At 41.1% G+C, this 13,281-nt stretch overlaps 1 protein-coding gene across 3 annotated transcripts in view; it reads right to left on the reverse strand.

Moving 5' to 3' along the window:
• samd11 (sterile alpha motif domain containing 11) overlaps window positions 1-13,281 on the reverse strand; it is a 121,654-nt gene that overhangs the window by 28,507 nt on the left and 79,866 nt on the right. For all 3 annotated transcript variants that reach the window (XM_061903959.1, XM_061903958.1, XM_061903960.1), the window contains exons 6-7: window positions 11,099-11,263; window positions 1,567-1,720 (exon numbers count right to left, since the gene is read on the reverse strand). In XM_061903959.1, the coding sequence (XP_061759943.1) occupies window positions 1,567-1,720; window positions 11,099-11,263 (319 nt within the window). The remainder of the gene's footprint in view (window positions 1-1,566; window positions 1,721-11,098; window positions 11,264-13,281) is intronic.

The raw sequence follows: 13,281 nt of genomic DNA on the forward strand, positions 1-13,281 counted from the left end.
ACGAGTCCACATTTCAAATTGTTTTTGGAAATATTCGACATTGTGTCATCCGGACCAAAGGGGAAGCGAACCAACCAGACTGTTATCGACGCAAAGTTCAAAAGCCAGCATCTGTGATGCATTAGTGCCCAAGGCATGGGTAACTTACACATCTGTGAAGGAGCCATTATTGCTGAAAGGTACATACAGGTTTTTGAACATATGCTGCCATCTAAGCACCGTCTTTTTCATGGACGCCCCTGCTTATTTCACCAAGATAACGCCAAGCCACATTCAGCACGTGTTACAACAGCGTGGCTTCGTAAAAAAATAGTGCGGGTACTTTCCTGGCCCGCCTGCAGTCCAGACCTGTCTCCCATCGAAAATGTGTGGCGCGTTATGAAGCGTAAAATACAAACCCCCTTTCCATATGAGTTGGGAAATTGTGTTAGATGTAAATATAAACGGAATACAATGATTTGTAAATCATTTTCAACCCATATTCAGTTGAATATGCTACAAAGACAACATATTTGATGTTCAAACTGATAAACTTTTTTTTTTGCAAATAATCATTACCTTTGGAATTTGATGCCAGCAACATGTGACAAAGAAGTTGGGAAAGGTGGCAATAAGTACTGATAAAGTTGAAGAACGCTCATCAAACACCTTTTTGGAACATCTTACAGGTGTGCAAGCTAATTGGGAACAGGTGGGTGCCATGATTGGGTATAAAAACAGCATCCATGAAATGCTAAGCAATTCAGAAACAAGGATGGGGCGAGGGTCACCAATTTGTAAGCAAATTGTCGAACAGTTTTAGAACATTTCTCAACGAGCTATTGCAAGGAATTTAGGGGTTTTACCATCTAAGGTCCGTAAAATCTTCAAAAGGTTCAGAGAATCTGGAGAAATCACTGCACATAAGCGATGATATTCAAATATTTGAACATCAAATACGTCGTCTTTGTAGTGCATTCAACTGGATATGGGTTGAAAAGGATTTGCAAATCAGTGTATTCCGTTCATATTTTACATCTAACACAACAGCGGACTGTTGAACAACTGAAGCTCTACATTACGAAACAAGAATGGGAACGAATTCCTCTTTCAAAGCTTCAACAATTAGTTTCCTCAGTTCCCAAACGTTTATTGAGTGTTGTTAAAAGAAAAGGTGATGTAACACAGTGGCACAGTGGTGAACATGCCCTTTCCCAACTACTTTTGGCACGTGTTGGCAGCCATGAAATTCTAAGTTAATTATTTGCAAAAAAAAAAAAAGTTTATGAGTTTGAAGATCAAATATCCTGTCTTTGTAGTTCATTCAATTAAATATGGGTTGAAAAGGATTTGCAAATCATTGTATTCCGTTTAAATTTACATCCAACAAAATTTCCCAACTTATATGGAAACGGGGTTTGTATGATCAGATCTTTCCCAGGAAGAGGACCTACTTTTTTTCAGTTATTTCCACATTTACGTGCTCTCACATCAACTGTGCGGAGCACGCCAGTGTCTGCCTTTATTAATGAGTCATGAAAAGTATTGCAAACCGGGGCTCGCAAGTGTTTGCACGCCATTCCTCACCTGTCAGTGTAATGTGCATCCCGGTGCTGTGGTAGGCCCTGCTTGCGTCTCTGGCTGGATGACGAAGAGCTGCCTCCCGTGGGCAGGTGAGCTTCTAAGGCCGCCGGATTCCTCACCGCCACAGCCAACGCTTCTTGCCGAGCGCGCAGGATGTCTGAATAAAGAACAAAGGGCCGAAAAACAGAGAAAGTGGAAAAGAAAGGTGGGAAAAGATGATGGAAGATTGATGGTCGGAGAAAAGAAATGAGGGGAAGAGAGAAGGGAAGATACACATTTAGCATCCAGTTGCTAATTTTCATGCAGATGGGCAGGAAATCTTGGCACAGTATATACCTATTTACCATGCGTGCTGATTGTGTGTTATGTACAGTATGTATGCACGACAGTATGACACACTTGGAAGTCTGGTCCTGTCATAGCAGACATTAAGGCAGGGAATTTCAATTAAATAGTTTTTGGGGCCACATTTCATGTCAAAGCGCTTTGAGTACCTTGAAGGTAGAAAATCGCTATACAAGTACAACCCATTTATCATTTATCATTTATTTCTAGAAAGTTAAGGACTGGGGGGCCGGACTACCATAGTTTTATTTTGTGTACTCCGGAGAACCAGCGTCATCTATGGTAGACAATTTTGGTCTTTATTTTGTCAGAGTTACAGAAGCGCTCTGCTGTTTTGAAAGACCTTCTGTAAAAATGTCTCACTATTTTTTTTAAACTAAACCACCAGTTGAATAGGCCGAATGATGAAAAAAAGAGGACCTAAAACGGAACCTTGAGGAATATCACTAGTATGACTAAAGACGTTGAACAAATGACCAATTGTACAGTAGCTGTCAAAAAGTAGAGGACCTAAAGGGGTGTCTGGAGGAACACCTCAGTTATGTAAATAACAAGATTGAACCCCAATGTTTTATGGTTTGCTAGTAAGGTTAAAATGTCAATGCAAGGATCTGTCAATGTGTTACAGTGGTCCAAGTTCCTCTGTACAAAAGCACACATTAGCATGTAAATTAAATGTGAATGACACTAAGATACAACACACGTCCTGCTTTAGGAGCATTCTTCGAGAAAATAATAGTAAACAGACAATCCTAATCAGCACCATTTTGTATAGTACTGTATGTACATGTGTAGAGGATACACATCTTGAGCTAATGTATTCATTTTGAAATGTCATTTTAAAAACGCATTGAAAAATAACTTGGAAAGAAAATTATTTCATAACGGGAAAAAAAGGGAAATTAAATCGCTGGATTTACACCTTTGTCTGAATCCACATGGAAATGTAAGGATTTTTTCCAGGTCCTAAGTTCTGCTCACAGTCAAATTGTTTGAGTAATATTGTTTACTAATAAACAGTGGGAAAAAAGCAACCAAGAAAAACTAAACCAGTTTTAAACACTGTAATGGAATTATGATTAGTAGTAACCTGTTACATTTACTTCAAGCGGCTTTTGCATCATTAACTAGACGCCACCAAATTTTTATGTATTTTATACAGTATATCCTGCCCTCTCATGGCTTCTCGTACATGACGTAATTATGTATGTATCTAACACATGCACGCTCATTAGCTTTAGGTGTTGTTGGCTACTAGCAATTTGAATATCTAGTGTTAACTGTCATTGAATGTATATTCTATCATAACAACATAACTGCAAATTGTTGGTTGCTTCTCTTGGACTGCTTTTGTGCACGCACTCCCTGCGCATACGTGTTGACTGACGTAAACACCAATCTTTTTACTCTGGCCGGTGAAAATGTTTATTACATCCATCCATCCATTTTCTACCGCTTATTCCCTTTCGGGGTCGCAGGGGAAGCTAGCGCCTATCTCAGCTACAATCGGGCGGAAGGCGGGGTACACCCTGGACAAGTCACCAACTCATCGCAGGGCCAACACATTACATATTCTTTGTAATTGTGTAAAATATGGACAATCGTCAAACAAATGTGATCTGTTAAACCACTAATGGTAACATAAGCTAAGTATTCTTCTTGTATTTTTTGCTTTCAAAAATGTTACTGTGAGAAAGTTGCAAACAGCAACTTTAACTAACTTTTTGGGCCCGAGCTCATCCAAGACGGACTGATGCACCATTAATGCTGAAAGGTACATACAGGTTTTAGAGCAACATAGGTTGCCATCCAAGCATTGTTATCATGGACGCCCCTGCTTATTTCAGGAAGACAATGCCAAGCCACGTGTTACAACAGTGTGGCTTCATAGTAAAAGAGTGCGGGTACTAGACTGGCCTGCCTGTAGTCCAGACCTGTCTCCCAATGAAAATGTGTGGCGAAATATGAAGCCTAAAATACCACAACGGAGACTGTGGAACAACTTAAACTGCAAATCAAGCAAAAATGGGAAAGAATTCCACCTGAAAAGCTTAAAAAATTGGTCTCCTCAGTTCCCAAACGTTTACTGAGTGTTGTTAAAAGGAAAGGTGATGTAACACAGTGGTAAAAATGCCCCTGTGCCAACTTTTTGCAATGTGTTTCTGCCAGTAAATTTTAAGTTTATGATTATTTAAAAAAAAAAAAAATTAGGTTTCTAAGTTTGAACATTCATTATCTTGTCTTGGCAGTCCATTCAATTGAATGTAAGTTGAAAAGGAATTGAAAATCATTGTAATCTGTTTTTATTTACGAATTACACATCGTGCCAACTTCACTGGTTTTGGGCTTCGTACTTGAGTGAAATGTTTGGCTACTTGACCCACCTCTGCTTAGCAACCAGTACAGAGTGTGAGCCACGTTTTGCCCTATAATTCAGCTGGGATAGGCTCCATCCTCAGAATGGATGTGTGGTTGGGTTTTCATTAATCATGCATTGTAAGAGCGTGTGCATATTTTTTCACCAATACCACCACGGTCACATCTCCCTGCAGCCTCCTGCCTCTCGTTTCCCACCGACCATTGACCTCTCCCGCTCGCCTTGTTCCATTTTTTTCCTCGCCTTTCCTACCCCGGCTTCCCTGCTTCCCGCTCTCGCCCTCGTACGAAACGAGACCTCATCATTATCGGCTAGGCCAGGCCGCACCAGGAGACATGGCTCCTAACGAGAGAAAAATCCATCCTGTTCTCTCTCCCTCCTTCTCTTGCCCTCTCTCTTTCTCTCTCTCCCTCTCTGCTCCTCAATCTATCCCCCCCTCATTTTTAATTAGACAGATCCCTTAGGTGCCAGCGGGCCATTTCCGCCGCCTGTATGGGCGTTATATGTGTTTGTGTGCATCAGTGTGATTTAGGTACCGCCGCCGTGTGTGTGTGCTGAGGCAGTTGAGCGGGCGCCAGGGCGGAGGGGGGATGAAGCGACAGATATTAATGCAGCCTAGCTCCGGTGTATCGATCTGTTTGCTGCGCCAGGCCGCAGGGGACTTGGCTGGCGGCAGACAAGGCTGTGCAAGTGTGTGTGTGTGGGAAGGGGGGGGGGGATAAGAGAGGGATCATAGGGAACCGGAGCACCGGCGTGCACACGCACGGTCTGTTGTGCATGTGTGTGCACAGTGCAGAGGTGACACGGTGGAAGAGTTGACCTCTATGTCACCATTTTGGATGAGGGGGGAGCTGCTAAAATGACATTGCAGTGATTTACTGCTGCATCATGGGTGCTTTAAGAGACAGAATCCATAATATTGCTCCAATCCAAGACAAAAACAGAAAATAGAGGCTGTATTACAGGGATAGTCAACTAAATTGTTTAGGGACCACATTTCCAGAAAGCTAAAAACAGGGCGGTGGACTTCTCCCTTCACTAGTCCTATTTTGTATATTCCGGAGAACCATAGTCCTCTACAGTAGACATTTGATTTTGGTCAATTTATTTTGTCAAAGTTACAGAAGCGCTGTGCTGTTTTGAAGGACCTCCTTCAAAAAACGTGAGTCTCTTATAGGTTTTTTTTAACTGAACTCGTGGACCACCAATTGAATAGCACAAATGATGAAAAAGACACAACCTAAAATGGAACCTTGAGGAACACCACTACTATGATTAAAGAAGCTACAGCAACACCTTAGTTACATGGATCACATTATGGGAAAAAGTGGAACTCCCGAAAAGAAGACTTACAATGGTGCCTTCAGGAACGCCTCAGTTATGTCGATCACAAGTTTAGACCCTTGTGTTCTAGGTTTGCTAGCATGTTAAAATGTAATTGCAAGGATCTGTGAATGTGTTTACAGCAGTCCAAGTTCCTCTACACTACAAGAGCACTCTAGTGTTTTTAGGAATGTGCTGCAAAAATGTTTGTATCCTAAGTTTTAAACTGAACTCGGGGAGCCAGTATTGTGTCATTCTCTGGTCAGATCTGAATAGCCCTGTTGTATTAGGATGCAAAGTCTAATCAAGGAGTGAACTCAACAGAATAAATCCAAATTCTGCAAATTACAGTCCAAAGTGAGACACAAGTTATTTTGGAAGGCCCTACTTCGACACTGGGCCCATCCTGCTTATCCTTCTTTTGTACAATCCTTCCTGCAGTTGGGCCTAAATCCTTTCAGTTCAGCCTGGTCCTCCTCAGCGTGAGAATTCATATGAGCGTCGTGCTGATGCAGCTTGTGGATGGGTTTGCTGGACTGGCAGGTAAAGAGTGACAACGCAGACATCCAGCCGCTGATCGCAGAACACGGACACAATGAAACCTGCAGCTTATAGGAAGACTTAAACATGCAGAGTTTGTCACACAATACTATTCTGACTGATTGTACTGGGAGCAATCCCAAGCTGGAGTCTTCTACTTCTCTGGTGTGATGATAAAAAGATGAGGCCTATCGTTTCATGTTTCACATCACAATAAACTCGGACAAAACAATGAATAGCCCTTCCTCCCCCCACCTTACTCTTTAGTTTGCCTCCCTCGTGCTGCTTTCATCATTCATAACGGAGGGACGGATAACCCTCCTGGCCATTTCTACAAGACGATCCCCCCCAGTACCCCAGCCCACCAAAAGCTGCCCATCATCCCAGGGAGAGCCTGCCTCTCACAAACAACACCTTGCACCCAACAAATCCACACATGAGCACAGATGTCCACCTCACCCCCGCCTGCTTCACGCACACTTTCATTTTCCGCGGTCGACACTTCAAACACATGAAAGGATGCTCCGCGGGGACTGAGGCTAAAAGGAGAGTCTGGGGTTGAGGGAAGAGCGGGAAAAAGGGTTTGAGCGGGAGACGTACAGGGAAGATGATGGTGGGGGTCCAAGGGCTTCACTGAGGCCCCCGTTGGAGACCAGGTCAATGTCAAGGGGTTCTCAATGACGGGAATCACACTTGCCTCTTACAGCACAAAACAGCCGTTGCTTTCCAAGTAAGCTTTGACTATTTATTCGAAATAGCTAGCTTTATTTTAACTAGTGTGATATTTTGGACATTATTTTCCATAGGAAATGGAGCTACATCCAATACTTTGTAAAAGTAAACGACTAATGCCCATCGTCAACCGTCAGTCGGCATTTTTTAAAGAGACATAAATAAATAAACAGATGGTGATATGTAGTAGTATATACTGACCGATCATTTGGTGTCAGTAATGTCACATGGATGTACTTATATGTGAAAATTCAGAAATAATCAAAAGGTACTTATAAAGAGAATGCAGTCCTTTATTAAAGTGAACAAAACTTATTTGCAACTTTTTGTACCTCAAGATGACATCAAACTTGAATAAATAGGGAAAGCAAAAGTCGTAACAAAGTTTCTTTATGTGAATCCGTGGAAGGATCATTACCTTTGCATAAGTAGAGCTACACATCCGGGGCGAGGATGCGCTTCCTGGCACATACCGTGTCCAATTTTCCGTGAGTTTCAGCCGAACAGAGGCATGTAACGGCATGGCAAGCTTTGTGTCTGACTACCTCAATCTAGTCCACCATGTCGAAACATCCTCCCAACCCTATTAGTAAAAGATTCTTGTTTGCAGGCGTTAGATTTTATGTACCGTAAATTACGTACTGTTAACGCTACTTTTTTTCTGCGGCTTGTGAAACAGTGCGGCTAATTTATGGATTTTTCTTTGCAAACGGCCACTGTGCTTTGTGTTCAACAAATAGTTTTAATTAAACACAAGCAGAGGCACTAAAAAGGTGTTATTGTTTGTTGTATGGTGCCATCTTTTGGACAAGTTCTCCAACTGCAGATGATGCAGTGTGGACGTCTACAATATTTTCCCTCCATTTAGTGCTTTAAGTGCAAGCGCTGTTTCCTCTACTATTCATCTAATAGCGATTCTACCCACATGGATTCGTAATTCACCACTCCAAGCACGTTTGTAAGTTTTACAATATAACTAAAACTATTTATACTTACTAAAACGTCCCATGTGTGATGTCTGTAGGAGGGATTAGTGTTGTTGTTCGCGAACGATTCGTTCGAACGAACGAATCCTTTGTGTGAACATACTGAACCGAATCACTTCATGAACTGATTCGTTCCTTTCTCAGTTCAGTTGAGCTCTGCCGTGACCATGCCGGTATGAGTGGAACTGGCCCATTTTGTGACTCACTGAACCCTCGACGTCATCATGGGGGTTGGGGGGAGGGACTGAGCGAACGATTTGTTTATCGCAGATTAACGACATGAATCACTCAGTGAACGACAACGCTCTCGTGATATTTTGATATTTTCTTTGTTATATTTTTAAACGTAGGCTACAGAACATTTAGTTTTTATGTTGGCATTTCTGTCTCTTAATTTATTTGTTTTATTTTGAAAGTATTTTTTTTAAGTTTACATTTTCTTTGCTACAGAACGTTTAGTTTTTATGTTGGCATTTGTTAAGGGTTTCTTAATTTAATATTTGTTTTTGCTCTAAACAAACGAGGCCTATTTATTTAACTGTTGATTGCAAGCATTTTAGTAGGCTATTACTATTTTTTTTATTTCCCACTTTTATTTACCCCGTCGCGGGGAGATATATATATGTTTCATGCCATTGGCATCTGTTCTCCATTCATTCTCCAAGCTAACGGCTAATGTTGACTCAAGCCACATGAAAACAAACACACACACGCGCCCTGTCCCCATTATCTCAACACATAACATTTTTATTGCATATTTAAGTTGATATTTCTATTTTTATATTTTTAAATGTAAGCTACAGAAATTTTAGTTTTTATGTTGGCATTTCTGGAACTTAGTTTAACATTTGTTTTGTTTTATATAAGGTAACCTATTTATTTAATTTTTGTTTGCACATTTAAGTTGATACTTTCTTTGTTATATTTTCAAACGTAGGCTACAGAACATTTAGTTTTTATGTTGGCATTTCTGGCTCTTAATTTATTTGTTTTATTTTGAAGGTATTTTCTTTTTGTTTGCATATTTAAGTTTACATTTTCTTTGCTACAGAACATTTAGTTTTTATGTTGGCATTTGTTAAGCATTTCTTAATTTAATATTTGTTAATTTAATATTTGTTTTTGCAGAGAGCGATTCACGTCTGTCGCCCTCTGGCCCACAGAACTGTAGCTGGGTGATTCAGGCTCGCTTCACGGACCTACAAGAACTCACAGGTTGTCGCTGAGTGAATCACGTGAATCACGTTCGTGCTGCACTCACTCACTCATTAAAAATCAGAACTCGCGATTTGCGTACCTACTGACACAGAGAACTGACTGTGTCGCGGAGGTTGACGTCTCATTGAGGCTATCGTTCACGTTCAGTTACTGTGGGCATCGTTCATTGGATGCTGAGGGCTTGTGTCGTTCGCGAACCGACACACACCGAGATCTGCAGCTGGGGAAGCTGTTACTGAGTGACTCATGATTCGCCGACCTGCACACAGAACTGCTGCTGCAGAAGTGATTCGGTGAATGAATCTTTTAAACGAATCAATTTCAGGAACTGCCGATCCCATCACTAGGAGGGATTTCATGCATATTGGTACGTGCTATCGTAATGTAACCAAGCCAGCGTCGTTAGCATAAGCTAATGTGATAACACATTTAGTGTGAGTGTCTGTGTTAGTATTATTAACTTACAATGGCATTATTTTTGTATTGTTTCAGTCTAACAAATTCCTCAATAAATTCACAAAAACGTAACTGTGGAGTTATTGTTTAGCTGATTAGAGAGCTGGCTTCCGCAGCTAGTTGGACGATAACGTTTGTTTTGTTTGATCAGCCGTTTTACTGCCATGTGCTAGGCACCGATTGGAAACAATTAAGGTATGTAAATAAACATAAAAAAATTGTTTTGTGTAAATAACTAATTTCATAACGTATACACAGTACACTACCTGAGGCTTATAGTCCCTTGCAGCTAATATATGGAAAAACTTTTTTTTTTCTTCTAAAATTTAGTGGGTGCGGGTTATACAGTTGTGTGCTCCATAGGCCGGAAACCATGGTAATAAGAGATGTGGGAGGGCAAAACACGGCCGGTTGTTTTATTCACGCACATGACCTCACACCAGGAAGCAGTGACCGCTCTGAGGAAGACTGAAGAGATAGACAAAACTATCTTCTTCTCTCTAAAAAGCAATTTATCTGCACACAAGAATCTTTTTGTAATATATAAAGAAAACTTGATTATTGTTTCCCACCCCAAAACACTTGTTGTATGCGGGAGCCCCAGCAGGTATTACTCGCCACCCTACCACCAGTGGTTTAATATCAGATTGATTCATCTGGGAGGTTGATAGTTAAATCCGACTCCTCAGAATAAAATCCGCAAATCTTCTATTATACTATTACTATATACTATTTTACGACAGTCATAGTGAGCCCCATTGGTTCCTAGCACTGCCTTAATCACCTTGGGCAAGAAATTCACCAGACCTGCAAAGGTATGAGTATACAGTAGTTCACTTTTACTGTAAATGGCACCAAAAAAAACAAATTTTTTTTTTTTCACCCGCAAGCGGTACAGTAGTTGTAGGAGGGATTGTATTGTATTCGGACCCTGTGTAATAAAACTCCAAATTTGCACAGTGTTTTGCCTTTAACTTACACAGACGAGGAGGTAATTAAAGCTTTATAAGCTTTGCCTTTTACATTTGCAGCCAGCAATTCTACATCATTGCTAATCAAATGAAAATAAAAGTAGCTAAAATTCAATCTGAGCAGGGTATTGGGTGGATTTATGCCACCATGAAGGCGGTTGTAACGATATGGAAGAACTTGATGTTTCACAAAAATGTAAGCCAGTTTAAATACAGAATCTCAAGTTCATGTATTCAGCTAAGCTTATATCTTTAGGTGTTATGAAAAAAGTGGGACGCACTGGAGATTTCTGGGGAGATTTAGGGGATTGGCAGGCAGCCAATAAGAGTTACTGGATCGATGGCCATGTTGATGCATGACGCTTGCGGGTGTTGTTAATGACGAAGCAGCAGGATGGTCAGAAATCAATGTGAGTCACACCTTGACACAGGGTGGGCAGCGCCACAAATAGAAATGTCAGCTAGTAGCCGTGGGATGTGCTTTACATGGAATAGATACTACAGTACACTTTACACTTGTGTGGCCGCTGCTGTACTTTCTGTGTTCAAATATGGCTTAGGCTTTACAAAACGAGACTGGGACTGACCATGGCCAGGTAGTCCCATGCTGCTGGCGAGCTGGTAGAGGCGCTGTTGCTGCTCCTCGTAGGATCCATGCTCGCTTAGTGCTGACATCATGCGCCTGTAGTGCTCCTCAGGACTCATGTGACTGTGGCTGCCACCTGCCTCCACCTCTGGGCTCAGGGCCGTCTCTGAGGAGGAGAGGACATGTGTGATCAATGACGACCAATATCTAACTGCTCTTATTGCAACTGCTGTCTGCAAACGAAAAGGTCATTCACTTGCAAACATGTTGAATAATGAACTACATGTTTAAATAAGTAAAACACTCATCTGCCTCAATATTCACATGGCATTTGTGGCACCCCCTAGGAGTTATGCTGAAAATGAATTGGAAGTTTTAATGCTATAATAAATGTAATGGAGATATCCTCAATGTTGTATAATCACTACACAAATGGTCAATGACTAAGGCTGAAATATTTTCTCCTCTCACTTAGCTTGGCGTTTTTATAGCTCTTGCTGAAGCATGACTTGCAATTCTCTTCCAAAACACTAAGGGTCAGTGTTTTCCTGAGTCAGCAACCGCAAATCTCGTTGACCAAGTTCCGGACTGAAAGCCGCTACTTTTCCCCACACTTTGAAACATGGGCGTACATTGCTGTGGCTAATTTATTGCTTTTTTTTTTGTAGCTAATATGCAAACACGTTTACGAGTGCCTGTATTAGTATTACTAACTTAAAATGGCATTTTTGTATTGTTTCAGTTTCACAAATTCCTCAGTAAATCCACCAAAACATCATTGTGGAGTTAGTATGTCTGTTTAGCTGATCGAAGAGCTACCTTCCACAGCTAGTGGGTCCATGACGATTATGTCTGTTTTGTTTGATCAGCCATTTCACTGCCATACGACAAGCAGCGTTTGGAACCAATTAGGGTAGGTAAATAAACATTTACAAATTACTTTATGTGTAAAGAACTCTTTTCCCAATGTATATATCTGCGGCTTATAGTCCGGTGCGGCTAATAGACGAAAAACACGTTTTGCTTATAAAATTTTGTGATTGTGGCTTATATACTAGTGCGCTTTATAGTCCGGTAAATACGGTATACCGTATGTACGAAATAACATTTGGGCTGTGGGACCCGTGAACGTGTCAAAGCAGTGGGCCGAGCATGTAAAAGAAAAACCCTGGAAATGATCTTCTACAACAAAATCTACCAATCACAACTCTACGGTCTGCGTTGCTGCTGACTCAAAAAAATCTTTTTTTTCGAAATGTTGTCGCCGCATGATTAACTCAGCTGCTTGATCCGTCAGTGCTTGCACCAATGGTCAACCACTTCCATTCCCTACTTGCCGCCTTTTTTTAATTTGTTTTGAAGGAGTCCATTTATGCAAAACCAACCTTTTGTACCTGTTGTACCTGTTTTTGTGTATTTGGGATCCCTTTAACTCTTAAAAATTTGAATCCAAACTGTGGAGTCGGGGCGGAGATATTAATAAAACACTGTTGCCTTCTTAGGGATTTATTGAGACTTTATTAACATATTTTACAGTGGTTATATCAGCAGAAATCTCCATATATGGTAAATGTTTATTGGAAGAGCAATGTGCGAGTCCGCCATTTTTATTTAGTTGTAGTCACTAAGTTCTTTCTTTTTCTCTCGTGTGGCGCAGATTGGCACTTACATGCACGTGCATCTTCCACTGTTGCCATTTCTGATAGAAAGTAGCGTAGAATTATAACATAGCTGTGGCGTCAAGGCAAAAGCGCTCAAAACAACAACATGGATGATGAGGTGGAAACACAGTCAAACGGGGCTTAGTCTGGAGGAGGACTTAGGCCATGTACGTAGATAACACCGCCCACAAAACGGCGCATTGTGAAGAGACAGTCAGAATGCGGTTTGAAGTTGGTCTGTAAAACATAGTCTTTGCAAAGTTTTGACCAAAGAACCACCATTACATTTTATGTCAACCACAATGAAGTGCTCTATATGTAGCAAATGCGGTAGCTCAGTAAATCGGGCAGTGGCATGTACACATAGAGGTCCGTCGGAGGGGTAGGGGGCGTCCGTCACACAAGCTACGTGACATGAGACTATATTTTAGCCCATTCAACATACTGTATTTTTAAGTCTTGCTGTGCCCTCATAATTACGTTTTACTCGTGTGTCAATCAATAATCTTTCTTTAATTTTACA

This window comes from Nerophis ophidion, linkage group LG06 (assembly GCF_033978795.1).
Source record: "Nerophis ophidion isolate RoL-2023_Sa linkage group LG06, RoL_Noph_v1.0, whole genome shotgun sequence".
NCBI classification, from domain to species: Eukaryota; Metazoa; Chordata; class Actinopteri; order Syngnathiformes; family Syngnathidae; genus Nerophis; species Nerophis ophidion.